General features: G+C 44.0%; 1 protein-coding gene across 1 annotated transcript in view; it reads left to right on the plus strand.

Moving 5' to 3' along the window:
- Cachd1 (cache domain containing 1) overlaps positions 1 to 17,952 on the plus strand; it is a 230,692-nt gene that overhangs the window by 184,775 nt on the left and 27,965 nt on the right. The window contains exons 10-14 of the mRNA XM_005353462.2: positions 4,631 to 4,780; positions 5,379 to 5,502; positions 6,517 to 6,634; positions 11,291 to 11,459; positions 17,412 to 17,554. Of these exons, the coding sequence (XP_005353519.1) occupies positions 4,631 to 4,780; positions 5,379 to 5,502; positions 6,517 to 6,634; positions 11,291 to 11,459; positions 17,412 to 17,554 (704 nt within the window). The remainder of the gene's footprint in view (positions 1 to 4,630; positions 4,781 to 5,378; positions 5,503 to 6,516; positions 6,635 to 11,290; positions 11,460 to 17,411; positions 17,555 to 17,952) is intronic.

Genomic DNA, 17,952 nt, shown 5'->3' on the forward strand with positions numbered 1-17,952 from the left:
CCCTAAAGATTTTATTTCTATGAGTGTTTTTGGCTGCATGCATGTCTACAGAATGAACATTCTGGAACTAGAGTGATAAACTTTATTGTGAGTCGCCATGTGATTGTTGAGACTTGAACCTGGGTCCTCTGCAAGAACAAGTACTTTTAACCACTGAGCCATCTTTCCAGGCCCGGTTTCTCTCTTCTCTCTCTCCCCTTTATCCCTTCTTTCTTTTTTCCGAATAAGGGTTTCTCTATGTGTCCCTGCCTGTCTTAAAACTTGCTCTGTAGACCAGGTACCCTTAAACTCAGAGATCCGCCTGCCTCTGCCTCCTGAGTACTAGGATTAAAGGTGTGCACCACCACACTTGGCTTATTCTTCATTTTCTTACTCCGCCTTCCTCCCACATTCTTGATGAAGAAGGTTGGAAGAGGCAGATAATCACTAAGCAGACAGATGGCATCCCGAACCTGGGTCTGGTGTTTCTGTTGAACCCTCCTTTTTCATTCTGAATGGGTCCACACATGTGTATAGTCTAGGGCAGTGCTTCTCAACCTTCCTGATACTGCGAATACTACAGCTCCCCATGTTGTGGGCACCCCAACCATAAAATTATTTTTGTTGCTACTTCATAACTGTAATTTTGCTGTTAAGAATCACAATGTGAATATCTATGTCTTCCAATGGTCTTAGGTGACCCCTGTCAAAGGGTCATTCAACCCTTAAGGGGGTCACAACCCATAGGTAGGCTAGTCCTCTTGATAGTGACAGAAACTTAAGTGCGTGTGTGTGTGTGTGTGTGTGTGTGTGTGTGTGTGTGTGTGTGTATGCCAGCCAAGGGGGGCAAGGTACCCAAACCCCCTCAGTAAAATTTTGCTGATAAGTGACCATCAAGAAATCCTGTTCATTATGCGCTGTGTGAAAGGAATAAAGACAGATGTGGACATGCAATTCTTTAAGAACTCAGTGAGATAAGTCAATTAGCTTACTAATGCCAAGCAGGTAGAGTGGGGGCCCCTCCTGAAATCTGCACCTTCCATGAAAATCTTGAGCCACCTGCTTGTTGATGTCATCCAGATGTGAATCTGCGGGTCTCATTTCATGAAGCCTGTACAGTGGATGTCAGTCATTGGTTTGCACATCTGGTGGATTTCCGTACCAGTGTGTCACTTCTGTCACTTCTGTCTTGCTTTCAGCTCCTACAACTTACTAGGTGACTCATCTGACTCCATGACTCAAGAACCTGAATGTAGAGAAATCAATGCAACTCTAACTGAAAAACCACTGTAGACCGACTATCATTTGATGAATATCATGGGGTATGGGGGGGTGCAATATATGTATGTATTTGCTGAACATACATTTCTGTTTTTTAAAAAAAACCTTACCTATATGTTTGAGGTTCAGGTAGAGAGGGTAGTGTTTGGAGATTCTGTCATTGTGAGCATAGCTTAACATATTTCATTTGCCACTTTGGGATCCAGAGTCTTCTATCCAGAGGCTGGGAAATGACCCAGCAAAGTGCTTACCTGAGTTCAGGTCCCCTCGAACTCATGTACAATGCCCGAATGTGAAATCGAATCTATAACCTTGGTGCTGGTGCGAACAGAGACAAGCATCTCCCTGGCCAGCTAATCTAGCCAAATTGGTGAGCTCCAAGTGCCCCCAGCCAACTAATCTAGCCGAATTGGTGAGCTCCCAGTTCTGTGAAAGACCTTGTCTCAGTTGTGGAACTGAGAAAGATACCTGACATTACCCTTGACTTCTGAGTGAGAACATGTGTACACACGTGTACAAACACCCAAACACACACATGCACACACGGACCAATTAATTGGTAACTAATTGATTTAATACAAAGAGTCTCCTGTACAAGCTAATAATGGAAAAGTAAATTTGAGGCTCATTTTTTTCTTTAATTTGTTTTTGTAAAAAAGAAAACAAACTGTCATTATTCATTATACATATCAATCCAAGTTCCCATTCCCTCCCCTCTCATTCCCTCCACCTAACCTCCCAGCCCCCATTCACTCCTCGGAGAGGGGAAGGCACATTGCTTTGGAGAATGTTCAAGGCCCTCCCTACTATATCTAGGCTGAGCAAGGTATCCATCCAAACAGAATAGGTTCCCAAAAAGCCAGTGCAAGCACTAGGAATAAATCCTGGTGCCACTGCCAGTGGCTCCTCAGTCTGCCTCAGCCATGCAACTGTCACCCACATTCAGAGGGACCAGTTTGGTCCTATGCTGGTTCCTTCCCAGTCCTGCTAGAGTTGGTGATGAGGCTCCTTTTTAAGACAGTTTTTTTTCATCATAGCCGGAGAGGTTAGAATACTTTTGCATCTCGGTCATGGAGCATTGCTGTTGATCTTTACTAGTCTATGAAAATGACTTGCATCTTAGACAAAAGCCCAGGGAATAAGACCTATGTTGGGACCTTTGTCTCTAAGCTAGCCCTCATGATGCTGCTTCTACCATACATAACCCTTTTGTCCAAGGAGGCCTGAACCCAAACCTCCTGTGAAGTGCACAGTCAAGACTGGTTTTTTTTTTCAATTGAATTTCATTTTAATAGAAAATCCATGTATACAAGATGAAAACTTAAAGAACAAAGAATAAAATTGGATCATTTTACTCATTATTAACTTCTTTTTTTTAATTTATTTATTTATTAAAGATTTCCGTCTTTTCCCCGCCACCGCCTCCCATTTCCCTCCCCCTCCCCCAATCAAGTCCCCCTCCCTCATCAGCCCGAAGAGCAATCAGGGTTCCCTGACCTGTGGGAAGTCCAAGGAACCCCCACCTCCATCCAGGTCTAGTAAGTTGAGCATCCAAACTGCCTAGGCTCCTACAAAGCCAGTACATGCAGTAGGATCAGAAACCCAATGCCATTGTTCTTGAGTTCTCAGTAGTCCTCATTGTCCACTATGTTCAACAAGTCCAGTTTTATCCCATGCTTTTTCAGACCCAGGCCAGCTTGGTGTTCAATATCTGTTGTTGCTGAGAAGCATTTTTAATGTGAACTGAGTCGAGGGTACTGGGAAGATCAGAAGAGACCTCCTACCCCTATGGAATGAATGACTTTTTACAAATTCTTCCAGGGTCGTGTCTCCTTCTTCCTGCTGATCCAGGTAATTGGTCTCTGCAACCGCAGCAATCCAACATACCTGGAATATCGTCACCACCCACAGTTCTCCGTATAGCAGTCCATTCTTTTTCATAGACACCTTCAAGAGTTTCCAAATCCTTTCCCAAAATGTTCTAGAAGGGATTTGTGATAGGCCCCCGGAGAGTGAACATGCTTCCAGGTACAGGAAAGTATAACAAGACAGAGAAAAGCACGTCCTTCTTACATTTTGGGATTTCTGTAGAGTTCCGAGATTGCAGCATGGCTAGAGATCAACACCATTGCCTTGTCTCAGCTTCATGAAGCCATCAGTTGAGGCAGCGTGACTTTTTCTGCCTCGCGGTGGAGGCAGGACAGTTTGGTGCCCATGTGCTCCACTCCACACCCTGACTCTCCTGGATACTGTCCTCCTGCGTGTTCTTCCCTCTCCCTAATCATCCTGTTGTTTCATGCATCCTGTGAGCTAGGTATAGTTTGAACATTTGTTTCTGGAAAGGAAGTAGGAAAGAGTGGGTATCTGAGAGGATATGGCTGACAAAGTCTACAGCGTGGGCCCTGGCCTCCATGGATAGAAAGACATTCCTATGGAAATTTCATTTATTTCAACTACTCAGAGTTCCACGTGATCAGTTTCTGTGCCTTTCTAACTCCCCCCCCCTTCAGGGTTTTCGATACATTGTTGAGTTGTAATGATTCTGTTTTTTAAAAATCCCTTTCCCCAAATGTCTTGGTCCAGCATCCCCTAGAAATCAGTAAAACAGGTCCTTTCCTCCATATCCTGTCAGCATGGGCGGGTGATGGATATTATGTCCAGTGTCACATGTATGTACAAAAGGAGTACAGCTGGAATGCAACTCAATTCTTCAGACTCCTTATCCAGTGGGTTCGTTTGTTTGTTGTTTGTTTTCATTTTTTTTTTTTTGACATGCTGCTGAGTCTTCCCATTCACACAGATTTGGCACTGTACTGTTCTCTGTTGATCCCAAGTGTGTCAGTTAGGGTTCCTGTTGTTGGGAAGAGACACCATGGCCATGGCTACTCTTCCAAAGGGAAACATTTTCAAAGGTTTAATCCATTATCATCATAACAGCAAGCATGGTGGCAACAGGAAGTGAACTGAGACACTGAGCATAGAAAATCTCAAAGCCCACCCCCACACTTCCTCCCACAAGGTCACACCCACTCCAGCAAAGCCACACCTCCTAATAGTTGCCACTCCCTAAGAAATTATGAGGGCCAGTTACATTCAAACTACCACAGCACATATTGTGGCTTAGATAGGAAGGTTGGAGGTGCTGGGGGAGAGGCCAGGGAGATGACCCCTGTTTAAATTAACTACGCCATCCCAAAGGACCCTCTTCCCTTCCTTTGTCTCACTTTCCATACAAGCTGCAAGGGCAGTGGTCAGGACCTGGATCACAGAGCTTGAGACCACTATCAGCCCTCATGCTTCCCCTGAGCACGGCCCCAGCCTTGGTCCAGTGTTTCCGTGCTATCCTTTGGTTCTGGTTTTTAACCCACAGGTTTGATCATGACTGTGAGTAAACCCTGTTACTTTGGAAACCTCCTCCTGGGGATCGTAGGTGTGGACGTGAATCTGGCTTACATTCTTGAAGACGTGACGTATTACCAAGACTCTTTGGCTTCCTATACTTTTCTCATAGATGACAAAGGTAAGAAAGAACATTTTCTTTTGCAACTTAAAAAAACATAGTCTGTGGATATTTTTGTACTAATAAAGTAAAATAAAGACAGTTTTCAGGGAAGTTATGCCACTAGGCTCATGGGGCAGTGGAAATGGATCATGGAGATGGCAGAGCGAATTCACAGTGCATGAGCTCACACTATGCTGGGTTGTGAGATTGTAGGTTTTTAATAACATCAAGAAGTTAGATTTGGGGGTGAATAATGCCTAGAATGGGGTTTAAATCACTTTTTGTTAGTATCCTTATCTTTAGATTCCCTGGCAGGAAGGTTTATATATAACATTTAATAACATTTAATAAAACCAAAACCAGAAAACCGAATGCCACCTAAATAGCCTCAATTAGACATATGTTCAGTAATTTAAGAGCTCTTTCAACACTTCAGGAGTTTTATGAGAGCTCACATAAAACGGTTGAGGTTTTATTGGACTGCTAAGGTACAGATTAGGTTTTGAGCACTGGGCAGCCATCCCAGACAGTCCACAGTTCAGACCAGTAATGGGCACGTTGCTTAGAACCAGCAGCCGGCATCTTCCTCCTGACATGTCTTGTTCTGTGATTTCAGGGTATACACTTATGCATCCGTCTCTTACCAGGCCATACTTACTCTCAGAACCCCCCCTCCATACCGACATCATACACTACGAAAATATCCCCAAGTTTGAATTGGTTCGGCAAAATATCCTAAGGTAAGAAAGAGGTGAGGGTTACAGGATTTTATGTGTTTTGAGAGGGGGACCTTTTGCAATCAAATGTGAGTGTTTGCCATAGAATATAAGACTAGCATACAAGTTATTTTCTTGTTACCAAAAATTTTCTGAGTAAGTTGCATACTGGTAGGAGCCAAGGGCTGGGAGGTGGCTCCGTAGGCAAAAGTACTTACCAATGCAGGTTTGGCAATCCAAGTTTGATCCCCAAAAATCACGTAAAAATAGGAGAGAACTGACTCCATAGTTGACCTCTGATCTACATGCCTGCACCATGGTAACCACACACACACACACACACACGCATACACACGCATACACATTGTGAATACATACACAATAACAATAAAATTAAATTACAAAACAGTTTTTAAAGAAGGATAGCCAGGATTTTGATTGCTTGTTATAATAGGGAAAGCCTCTCAAAATTATTTGGAGGCAATGTTTTGTCAATCAAATTCTACCTTTCCATTGAGTTTAATTGTAAAATAAGGCGTGTGTTAACTCACGTCCTGAAAGCACTCTGCGTAGACCAAACTGAGACGTGTTAGCAAAATAAAAGGTTGAGGTGAGGACCGGTAAATAGGTTGTCAGTGTCGTGTCCGGCAGCACGGTTTGTGCCGCGCTCTCAAGATAAAGACAGATTGGATGTTTTCCAACTGTGATATGTTATTTTGCCAGATGGTAACCTATGGAGAAATGAATCTTTGTGCCCATTGGTTGAAAATTAATAAGTGAGTGATTTGAGACAAGTCAGTCTCTGGAAAGAATTAACTTTGGGGGCAGGGGAGAGGCGAAGGATGGCGTTTAAGGTAGAGTTGAAGTAGCGCGTTCCCACAGCTGAAAAATCTCACATCATGGCTTTCAAAGGGGATGAGTTTCTGTGCTGTTCAGGAGCAGGGGGTGGCCACTGACGCACAGCTTCTCGCTTGCCTTTAATTAAGTGCTTAGTTTTTCTTTCTCGCCCGAGGCGTTTAATTCTGGTTTTCCACACAGCCTCCCTCTAGGCAGCCGGATTATCACGGTCCCTGTGAACTCGTCTCTGTCTTGGCACATAAACAAGCTGAGGGAGACTAGAAAGGAGGCCTACAACGTGAGCTACGCCTGGAAGATGGTGAGTAGAAGGGAGTCGTTTGGATCTGGCGGCCCCTGAAGTCTAGTTCAATGCTCTTCTCCCGGCAACCCTGGAGAACCTGGGTCAGACTATGTGACTGGTCCGATTTGAAGGGACTGGGAAAGAAGACATTCCACAGATGGTTCATATTTTTCCCCCTTTCTTGTTTCTAAAACCAGTTAATTGTTCATGACAAAGAGATCAAATCATATAAAAGGATATAAAGGGGAGAAAACAGACCCGCTCCTTCCTGCCCTTGACCCATTTCCCATCAGTAACCACTTCAACCCGTTTCCAGAATTTTTTCTGCACAAACAAGTCTCTCTGTGTACACATGCAAGAAGTGCATTATTGACTGTGTGGGTTCACATAGATAGACCAAAGCTCTTTAAATGATTTTTTTTTTTAACCTTCGTTTACCTATTTGTACATGTGTGGGCACAAGATGGCCCAAGGACTACTTGGGCAAGCCAGTTCTCTATCTCCACCAGGATAGCCCACGGGGCATCACGGGACATGTGAGCTAGCTACTGAGCTCATTATTTTAAAATATAGATCATCCCAGCAGTTTGTTTGCTCTTCTTTTTTATTGTCGTTGTTTTATAATTTGAACACAGATTGTGGAAATTAGGAGTTTAAAAGAAAGATATAAAAACATAAATGCCCTCTGAGATGCTCCACAGAAATGAGGCCTTAGGTTAGAGTTTGGGGTGTCTATCCTCAGCACAAGTGGACTGGCAGTATAGCCATGACTAGGGCACTCAGGGCTGCTTTGTGCTATGAGCCCTGCTCAGACACTGGGCCTCAGGATCATAGAGAAACAGAGGACAACACTCGTGTTTCTCTCCTTTCCTCTCTCAACATGGCAAAACGGTATTGTTACAAGACCCAAGGTTCTATAACCAAAAGGATGGGTGTTCATTTTTATCCCCAAATTTTAATTACTGAACTTAAAAATGCAGTCAGGCTTGCTAGATGGAGGTGTCTGATGCTCAGTCTGTTGTCCATTTGTTCCTTTAAGAACTCCTCGTTGGTCATTTCGTGCACGTAAGACGGATAAATAAGAGTGGTACAGGGGGCTGGAGAGATGGCTCAGAGGCTAAGAGCACTGGCTGCTCTTCCAGGGGTTCTGAGTTCAATCCCCAGGAACCACACTGTGGCTCACAACTTCTATAATGAGGTCTAGTGCCCTCTTCTGGTGTGCAGACATACATGCAGACAGAACACGGTATACATAATACATAAATCTTCTTTTTTAAAAAGGAAGTGATAAACAGGTAGAGAGATGGCTCAGCAGGTGAGAGCAGGAACACCACTTGAAAATGACCTAATTTTAATTAGGTATTAATTAAGTATAATTCCCAGCATCCATTCTGGGCTGCTTGCAACTGCTTGTAACTCACCTGCGAATAACCCCCCCCCACACACACACACACACACACTTAAATATTCAACATAAAACCAGACTTTGGTGTTTGAATTCAGAGATTCCTTTCTTCTAGCATATTTTGTAGTACATGCTGATAAAAAGCTTTTAAGTTACATCCTGAATGCTATCTGCATTAATAATTGTTGATATTTTCGAAAGAAATGCCAGCGTCTGTTGTGGCCTTTGGGTGGTAAAGAGAACTCGGTGTCAACGGTTTTTTTTTGGAAAGAATTTCTCTTTCCATGTTGGTAAATCCTAAGCTGTATCCTAAGTTCTATAATTCAGGCAATCACATCAAGGAGATGCATCGCCTCTCTGAGAGCTAAATTTGTCACAACAGGTGAAAAACTAAGAAGGGAATGAGATTCAAAGCAAATGAAGCTTTGACCCAGCAGTGAGGAAAAATATCCCTAAGCTTCTTTATTTGGGTTGGGGGTTTAGCTATTCACCTTGTCCCAAGGGGGTAAAATGGATCATTCTACTAATCTAAGAAAAGCAGCAGTTACTGAAAAAAATCTAGTCAAACAGCTTAGCATCCACAGACATGGCAGAGTGATGAATTCTTTTACCGAATTTGTCTGAATATAACTTGAGATTAAGTTAGCTCTTTGAAAGAGATGGCTGTTCATAGTTAACCAGCTACTTTTGGAACTTGGGTATTTTTCTCTTACTGAATAAGCTACAGTCTATAAAGTTAGGTTCCAGTTATTCCGATAGGGTTCCCTTTTTTGGGTCAGTGGAACTTGCAGCATCAGAAAAGCTCAACTTCAAGGACGCCTATGTCAGACTAAGCAGTGAGGAAAGAGTGGATGCCATTCAGAACACGCCACCAACTTTCTAATTCAGGGCATGAGGGAAGAGGATTAAATTTGCTAATCTAATTGAGGATGTTTGCCAGCCGTACTTGAAAGCAATTCCAGGAAGATGTAAATTGCTTCTGTTTAAAGATTCTGAAGCCGTTCTCACAGACCCTGAGTTTAATTTAACTCTAACCTGCCTGGTTTAAAATTTCTCCATCCCTACATCATCGGAGCCCTTTTTATAAGGCAGCATTGATTTTTAGTTTTGATGTAGCTGTCTCGCTCTCTGATTAATCTACAAGCCATCTTTTAAATGGACACTTTGGGGTTGAGCCATCTGTCAGCCAGGTGTGGTGGCACACCAAATCTACCTGGGTCAATGTTTCTGTCCAGGAGAGGTGGGAAAGCGCTTGTTGTGTAACAAGGATGTCTTGAGTTGGAATCCAGCACTAACCCCAGCACTGTGGGAGACAGGAGAACACCCAGAGGCTTCTAGGCAAGCTAGTTTCAAATCAGTAAGCTTCAAGGTCACTGAGAGATCCTGTCTCAAGAATTAGAGAAGTGACAGAGGAAGGCATTCCAAAGTCAGCAACCTCTGATCTTTACATATGCCTGCGAGCACAGTCTCACACTCTTGAAGGCATGCATACACCATGCACGTGCACGTGAGCACACACACACACACGCACACTCTAGTAATAATAAACAGGCTCTTTGCACCTTGCAATATATCAGACTTAGACTCTTATGCACTGTTTAATGACAGCCCAAGAAAAACATCACGACATCATTGTGTGTGAATGTCATTGACATACACAAGCCTCAATACTATGGGTCAGTCAACTATACCCAGATGCTTGATGCAATCGAAGTGCAGGGTATACACATATTTCTATATGTGGCTGATGCCAGAATAACTCAGCACACTGTTTTTCAGTAAGTATTTGTATAGGTAGAAATATATAGCCTAAAATAATAATTAAATTTATGGTAGAGAGAAGACATAAAGTGTAATGCAGTTCTTCCTTGCAGTGCTGCAGCTGATAGTCTGTGCTGCACATTTATGTGGCCGACAGACAGCACGCTAGGTGACCTCACCCAGGCGGCACCATGAATCATGAGTTGCATTGTGATCTTACAGAGGCATCTGGAGATAACAGGCATTTTATTGCTCCATTCTAGTATGATGGGGCCACCACTGTTGGTGGTAAGTCAGTCACTGGCTTGTGATGCTTGGGAAGACATTTTCCTCACTAAATTTTGTTCAAACACCCATTCCTAAGAGAAAGCAGTTCTGGAAGTACATAGAGTTTATTGTGGTAGACTACAACAGCGCCTGCCTATCCTGGAACAAAAATGTTGACCCAGATAGACTGGGCAAGAATATCATAGAATTGGTGTTTCCTGTGAGTTTAAACAGTGATGGTGCTCATTTCAAACCTGGGGGCAGGGGAGACAGTTTTTGTTGGTGATGAAGTAAATATGCTGGATTTTGTTGTAGCAAGAATAATAAAAGCCCAGAGACAGGTGTCGGGGTTCAGGCTGAAGATCAGAAAAGCAAAACAGCCAACCTCTAGAGAAAACGATTGTAGACTGAAGCCTGAGCCTCTGTATATTCCCCCCTAGTGCTGGGATCAAAGGTGTGTGACTCCCTAGTACTGGGATTAAAGGTGTGAACCACCACCACCTGGATCTGTTTCTATACTGATTTAGTGTAGCCTAGGGTGACCTTGAATTCACAAGAGAGCCACCTGCCTCTGTCTCCCAAATCCTGGGATTAAAGGTGTGTACCACCACTGCCTGGCCCCTAGTGGTTTAGTTTTACCTGCTTATCTTCAGACAAGCTTTATTTATTAAAACATAAAAAGAATCACTATATTTTGTAATGACTGCTCCTGAGCCCTTCTCTCAGTGAGAACTCACAATTGATTTAGAACGGTCAACTCCCAGAATGCTTCTATAAAAACCAATAATGCTTTTTTTTTCTCCTAAGGCTAGGGGATATACCTAGGGCAGACTAGTCAGTGAGCCACACCCCAGGCTCCGCTTGTGCATTTTAAATGCATTTCAAGCCAGAGTAGAAATAAACACTGTATACACACACACACATACACACACGCTCACACTCACACGCTTGCGCCTGTCTGTTAGCCTATCTAAACATGACAAACCAGGGTCACAGTTCCCCGGGGGCTCTTATTTGGTCACTCATTAGCTGTAGGATGTTGTGTTACACACAAACTCCTTTCCACAAGAAAGAAAAACAGAAAGATCTCTGGTAAACCCTTATATCATTCATGCGAGTTCATCTGACATTGCATTAACACCTTCCCAGAGAGAAGCCAGACATCAGAAACTAATGTTTGCAATGGAACCTTCATTTTCTGTGTTAGGAATTCCCTGCTGAAATTTTTTTTTCCTTTACAGGTACAGGACACTTCCTTCATTCTGTGTATTGTGGTGATACAACCGGAAATACCTGTCAAACAATTGAAAAACCTTAACACCGTGCCCAGCAGCAAGCTGCTGTACCACCGACTAGATCTCCTGGGCCAACCAAGCGCTTGCCTCCACTTCAAGCAGCTGGCAACCCTAGGTAAAGCCCACAGGCTTTCTGCATGGTCTTAATCAAAGAGTTCTTCAGAAACATCTGTCTGATTCCTGCTCTGTTCAGCCCCAAATACTTCATATTCGCTGTTCTAGAGAATGTGAAGCAGCCAGGTACAGTCGTTCACACCCACAGTTCCGGTAGTCGTTAGGCTGTGGGTTGAAGGCCAGCATGAGCTGCGTGGTGAGTTTCCAGACAGCCTGGGCTATTGGGTGGGAACCTGTCTCAAGAAAATAATAGTAGCAATAATAATAACAACAAAATATACTTTGTGAAGCAGTTGTATTCCTTGCCTTGGTCGAGTTGCCTAGAAGAGGCTGAGGTGAGAATTTCTATGCTGGTGATTTATAGATAAGAGACCTGGGAAGAGGGGAAGACAGTCAACAGGGAGGAAAGACAGAACAAAGTTGACTCCGGATGATGCTCCAGCCTCCGTGGTCTCAGGCTCGGAGTGGCCATGGCCCAACATGGACCACAGACAAAGGAAGAGTTCGGTTTTTGTTGCCCTCAGCCCCTCTCAGCCTGCAGCCAGTGCTAGGCATGTTTTGGTTGTCCAGAGGCCACAGTGAGGTGTCCTACCAGGAAAGGACAGCCACAGATAAGAGGATGAGCAGGTGTGGGGTGAAGGGTGTTGAAAATAGTAAGAGGGACATAAAGGAATCTACTGAAGGCACTGATAACTTAATCTTCCACAGCACCCTGCCTCCCAAGGGTTTTGCCGTAGGCAGCATCTCCAAAGGCTGCTGGTGGGGTTTATTGCAATGAACCAGGCGTTTAGTGTTCAGTGCCTTGGTTGGTCTGTGGTAAAGGAAGACATTTGGATTTACCAAAAGAAAAATAATTCCCTCAGACTAAGGTAAAGAAAGTAACACAGCTTGGATGCTTTGAAGTCAGTTTCTTCTGAAATTAATGTGCAACTCCACTGTCTACCAGCTTATTTCTAGTTTCTGTATATCTTTATAGAGTAAGCAAGTTTCTTGTAGACAAACTTATAGTGTAGGTTTTGTACCCATCTTTGGCAACCTTTGTTGTTTTATGCTGATTGTTAGTTTTACATAAGTAACACTATATACTTCAGGGTGGTCTCAAACTCACTTTCTTCATGCCTTAGCCTTCCAGGTGCTGGAATTATGGGTGTGTGCCACCATGCTTAGTTAGTCTTTATTTTTAATGGATTTATATAAACTGTTGATCTTTAAAGTGATTGTGTATATAGTTGGATTAGTGCTTTCTGTATTTGCTACTATTTCCTGCTAATTTCTTGTTCTTTGTTACTGTTGTGTCTTTATTTTCTACTTTATTTTCTGCTTTTATAGTGTTCCTAGATTTTATTTGTGACACATAAAAACTTTAAAAAAAATTTAGATGTTAATGAGTGCCATTTAGTATTTCATACATACCTGTACATCGTATAATGTCTGAACCGGCTTAAACGTACTTGTCTCCTCAGCCACCCATGAAAAAACTCATGGAAATTGTTTCCAGAACCTTTCCTTCCAGTGCATCACTCCACCATGTGCGTGGCTCACCAGTGCCTCGTGCTCAATCTGACATTGTTGACCATTACTTCCCAGTCTCCCCACACTCACGAGGCTATGGGTACCATTCTACTTTCAGCTTCAGCTTCTCAGATGCCACCTGAGGGAGATCATGTCATATTTTTCCTTCTCTGCCTGGCTTATTTCATTTAACATAATGACTTCCAATTCTATACAAGACTTCAGTAGTTTATGGGTGTAGACTATTACCTTATATTTCTGTACCATGTTTTCTTAATTCTTAGTTGACACTTGGGTTGTTTATGTTTGGGGCTGTTTTGAATCGTGCCACACTGAGCATGGGGTACCAAATGTCTCTTCTATGGCTTGACATCATTCCTTTGAATATGGGAGTGGAATTGCTAAACAGCATGATAATCCTAGTTTTACTTTCTTAAGGAACCTCAAGAGTGTTTTCCACACTGGCTTACTGTACTAACTTACATTTCCACCAATGGTATACAAGGTTTCCCTTTTTTTTCCCACACCTTCATCAAAAAGCATTATGCTTCGTCTTTGCATAAGAGTCATTCTGGCCGGGCGGTGGTGGCGCACGCCTTTAATCCCAGCACTCGGGAGGCAGAGGCAGGCGGATCTCTATGGGTTCGAGACCAGCCTGGTATACAGAGCTAGTTCCAGGACAGGCTCCAAAGCCACAGAGAAACCCTGTCTCGAAAAAAAAAAAAAAAAAAAAAAAAAAAATTTTTGGGGGGGGGGGGGGGGGGTCAAGTGATGCTGCATTGTGGTTTTGATCTGCATTTCCCTGATGATTAGAGCTAGTGAATGTTCCATGTATACCTGTTGGCCAAGCTGATATTTAAGTCATACCCACTTGGTTGGCCATGCTGATGTGTGCCAGATACACAGGAGGCCTTTGTAGCCTATGTAGTCAGTACCCGACAGGCTGCGCGCTGTTTAGATCAACAGCTACCTTCTTTTTCCCTCTTGAAAACACTTAGGATTCAAAAAAGTGGATGATCACTGCAGTTAGCAACCGAGCAGAGGGACACAGGCTGGAAGGAGATGAAGTCAGAGTCTCCATCTCTGGGTTCCAAATGTGAACCCTGGAATTGAGTTCCTTCTTCACATTCCTCTCTCAAAAGTCCTTCCTGGATCTTAGATCAAAAGACCAGGCGAGGCTAAGTGATCTTTTCTGTGGCACATTTCAAAAATGTCAACAATTTAGAGAAAGCCTGTGATGTTAATCAGAAAAGGCTGTGTCTTGCATTTGTTTATTTGCTTTGATTTGGGCTTTGGGGTTTATAGTCTCTGTTTCCTATGAAAGGGAGCATACGTCTTTACATTTTCACGAAATGCTGTACTGAAGAGCAAGACTTCTAAGTTCTGGGCCAACAAGATGCACAGAACTGCAGGCAGAGATGAAGCGCTATCCTGAGATGGCGAGAACGGGGGTCGAGGTCAAGGTAGTTGGTGAGAAAGAAGCTCCAGCCCACATATTAAATTTCATTTCCAAACTTCCTCATATCCACACTGTCCAGTGTTAGCTACTGGCTACTCTTGGCTGTTGGGCACTTGAAAGGGGGTTAGGGCAGCATCAAGATGTATGGGAAATGTCATATGTATGCTAGATTTTTATATATTAATTAGATCCTGAAACTGTCATATTTTTAATAGTCTATAAGTGTACTATCAGAATTTATTTTCCTTTTCTGGCTATCAGGGAAAAAATTAATTACATTTACAGATGGCATTGTTTTAATATTACAGTTGGACAGCATCGCTCATGAGCGTACTCAGACAGGGTGACACTTGCTAACTCAGACACAGTCCGAGTGGCTGATCGCAGGTCGCATGGGCAGACCTTGGGCCTGTGCGCATTTTCCCAAGGAGCTCTTTCCACCTTGCCAAACTGCTCCCATGGGTGATGGGGCCCTGTGGCAATGCGGAAGGTTCAGCAGGAACAATCTTGTTCAGTTTCAGTGAAAGGAACACAAGACCCTTAAAACGCACCAAGAAAGGAATGAGAAACGAGAATTTTAAGTGGCTGCTCTCCGACTTCACGGTGAGGGTTCTGACGCAAGGCATGAAATATGTGTCAACTGTCTTCCAAAGAGGCACGGAGGTCTCAGGAGTAGACATTACACACTTGCCTCACACCCAGAGGCTCTGGCTTCCATCCCTAGAACTAAGAAGGAGGGAGTGTGATGGAAAGATACCATCTCTTGGTGTGCAAAAAGAGGAAGAAAAAATTTTTTTTCCTAAGGCAGCTTTGTGTGTATGTATAAATGTATAAGCATGCACGTCTACGTCTTAGATGCAAAGGTTTACATCTCATATGGTACTGGTTTCTCTCCTTTACCCCCAAGCTGTCTTACTGCATCAACCTTTTCTGAAATGCTAGCCAGTCTCTGTCTCTGTAAGAAAGGCCCCCTCCCCGAACCATCGCTACTTGTCTTACCCCGGCCCTCTTGCGACATTCTCAACTCTGAAATGTATTTGTCTTACTTTGTTTTCTTCTCGATTCCTTCTGCCTGCTCTCTCTGGTTAGATCCAAATCTCTCTAAGTCCAGGTCACACGACCCGACTTTTTCCTTTGCACACACAGGCACACTTTCAGGAATGGACCGCTGAGTCTATGAACACACATCAACAGGGAGTTGTGGGGTCAGCCTTCACACCTCTCTACTTTGTATCTCTCTCTCTCCTTGATTACTTGAGATGAATGCAATCACAATCTCCCAGGCCATCCTATGAAGATATCCTGAGAAAGAAGTCACATCATGCGAAGCAACAGTTTCTGAGAGTGGCCTCCTGCCAGTTTCTAACTGACAATTCTAGATGCAAACATCATCCTGGAGTTATGTCTTTGGGGGAGACATTGGAAACTTAGACAATGGTGAGGGATGGAAGATTAAAGACTCATAGAAGACATCCTGCATTCGGTGCAAGTATTTACCAAACTAGAGGAGGAGGAGGAGGAGACTATGCACTTAAAGTGCTTTAAGTAGCTTCCTGGGGCTGAAGGGGGAAAAGTGAAATCCAATGTCCCCAATGGGTGGAGTTTCGAATAAATGAAATGACCTCCACTCTCCCCCAGAACAAACCCGTTGCATCTTTGAGGTGGAAGTGAAGTCACTATGTGGCGAGACTGTCCTGGCTCCTTACTGGAAATGCTCTTGCCTCCCTACTGTCTCTCCATGTGGTGCGCAGGGCAAAACCACGCAGCAGGCTGTGCTCTCTAGAAGAGACTCCCTTTCTCTAGGCAGAAAGCTCTTCCTACAGTTTAGTTTGCTTCTTGGTATTATGTGCCCTTTCTATCTGTTGACTCAGGACCTGGCACATACAGGGCAAAGACTCTTTCTATATCCTCAGCTCAAAACTGGTTTGCTGTTGTTTTACCCACTACCCACCAGGTTGCAAGAAACTGAGACATCATGTATGAGGGCTATCAAATGAAGTTACACACAGAAGAGATTTTAATGAGATATGATGACGTCATCGAGCATCATCATGTGCTTTATGTCACGTGATAGTATCTTATGACACATCTTAAACTGTGGCGAGGCTTGGTATAGTGGTCCATGCTTTTCAGGACTCTGGAAGCAAAGGCAGGTGAGCTCTGTGACTTTGAGGCTAGCCTGGTCTACAAAGAGAGTTCCAGGCCAGCCAGGGCTTCACCGTGAGACCCCTTTCAGAGGAAATAAAATAAAAATGGGGTAAGGTTGAACGACAGACATTTTAAATAGAAAATCTTGTTTGATACTGTGATTCACCACAGGGATTTTGCCTCAAATAGGAAACGGGTTTTCATGTTAGAAATCGTCTTTCAGAAACTATAAGCTCTGCTCATGGCACGTTCGCCTGACACCTGTGATAATAATTTTTTAATTTGGTTGTTGCCTTGATGTCAACACTTCCTCTGCCTTCTGCCTGAAGAACAGTCCTGGTGTGAATGCTAATGCGTATTTGCTGATGTGTGCGGTTGTGCACATGCCCGTAGAGCACCCTTCAGATCACACTAGAGATACTGTCGTCAAAAGTAGTGTTCCCCACGTCAAATGCTTGCCCAACAAACAGCCAGAAAATGGTGGAGCCCAGAGTCTGTCCAGTCTGGCTCCATGTTTGCGCTCTGCCCTCTGTCCTAAGAAATCCACAGCAGGCAGAGCTAGAGTCTTCGGATTTCTGCTTCAGCATTTGTGCCTCTCCGGGCACAGCCCCCTCCTCCTCCACTCAGAGGACCATAAGCTCCCTGAAGGGAGAGAATGTGGGGGGTGTTTTTCCTCCCTTTTTTCTTTGCTCTCATTGTCAGGCTCTTTGTGTCCTTGTGGAAGACATTAAACCACCGTAGCAGACATGTTGGCAGAGCCTGGGCGATGCTTTTGTGTGGGCCCCAGATGAAGCCTCTGTGTTCTGAGACCGGCTTTGTCGGGGTCTCTTTCAGAAAGTCCAACTGTCATGCTGTCTGCCGGCAGCTTTTCCTCCCCCTACGAGCACCTCAGCCAGCCGGAGACCAAGCGCATGGTGGAGCATTACACGGCCTATCTCAGTGACAACACTCGTCTCATTGCTAACCCAGGACTCAAAGTAAGTACTGGCAGAGGCCACATCTCTGGGGGGCCCCTTTCCACAGACCCAGGGGGGTGGGGAGGAGTTGCTGGCCAGGAATCTTTGAAGTATCAAACCCTGCTTGCATCTGGGCCTCTGCATCCAGGAGCCAAAAAGGCAGTGTGGGCCCTGGGGAAAATTAGTCAGCTGTGACCCTTTTGATGGATTAAGGAGCCCAGTGAGCCACAGGAAGAATCTACTTCAGGTCTCATATGCAAATTGGGGGTTTCCAACTAGAGGGTGTGATGAAGAGACCAGAGAAAACCTCACATTCCATTTTTCCCTTGGAAAAGAAGTGTTCTGCTGTCTGTCGAGATGAATATGAGATAGAGGCTTTGTGCATCCAAATGCTTCACCATAGGAATTTTCTTAAACTA

Source organism: Microtus ochrogaster, chromosome 10, assembly GCF_000317375.1.
Source record: "Microtus ochrogaster isolate Prairie Vole_2 chromosome 10, MicOch1.0, whole genome shotgun sequence".
Taxonomy (NCBI): Eukaryota; Metazoa; Chordata; class Mammalia; order Rodentia; family Cricetidae; genus Microtus; species Microtus ochrogaster.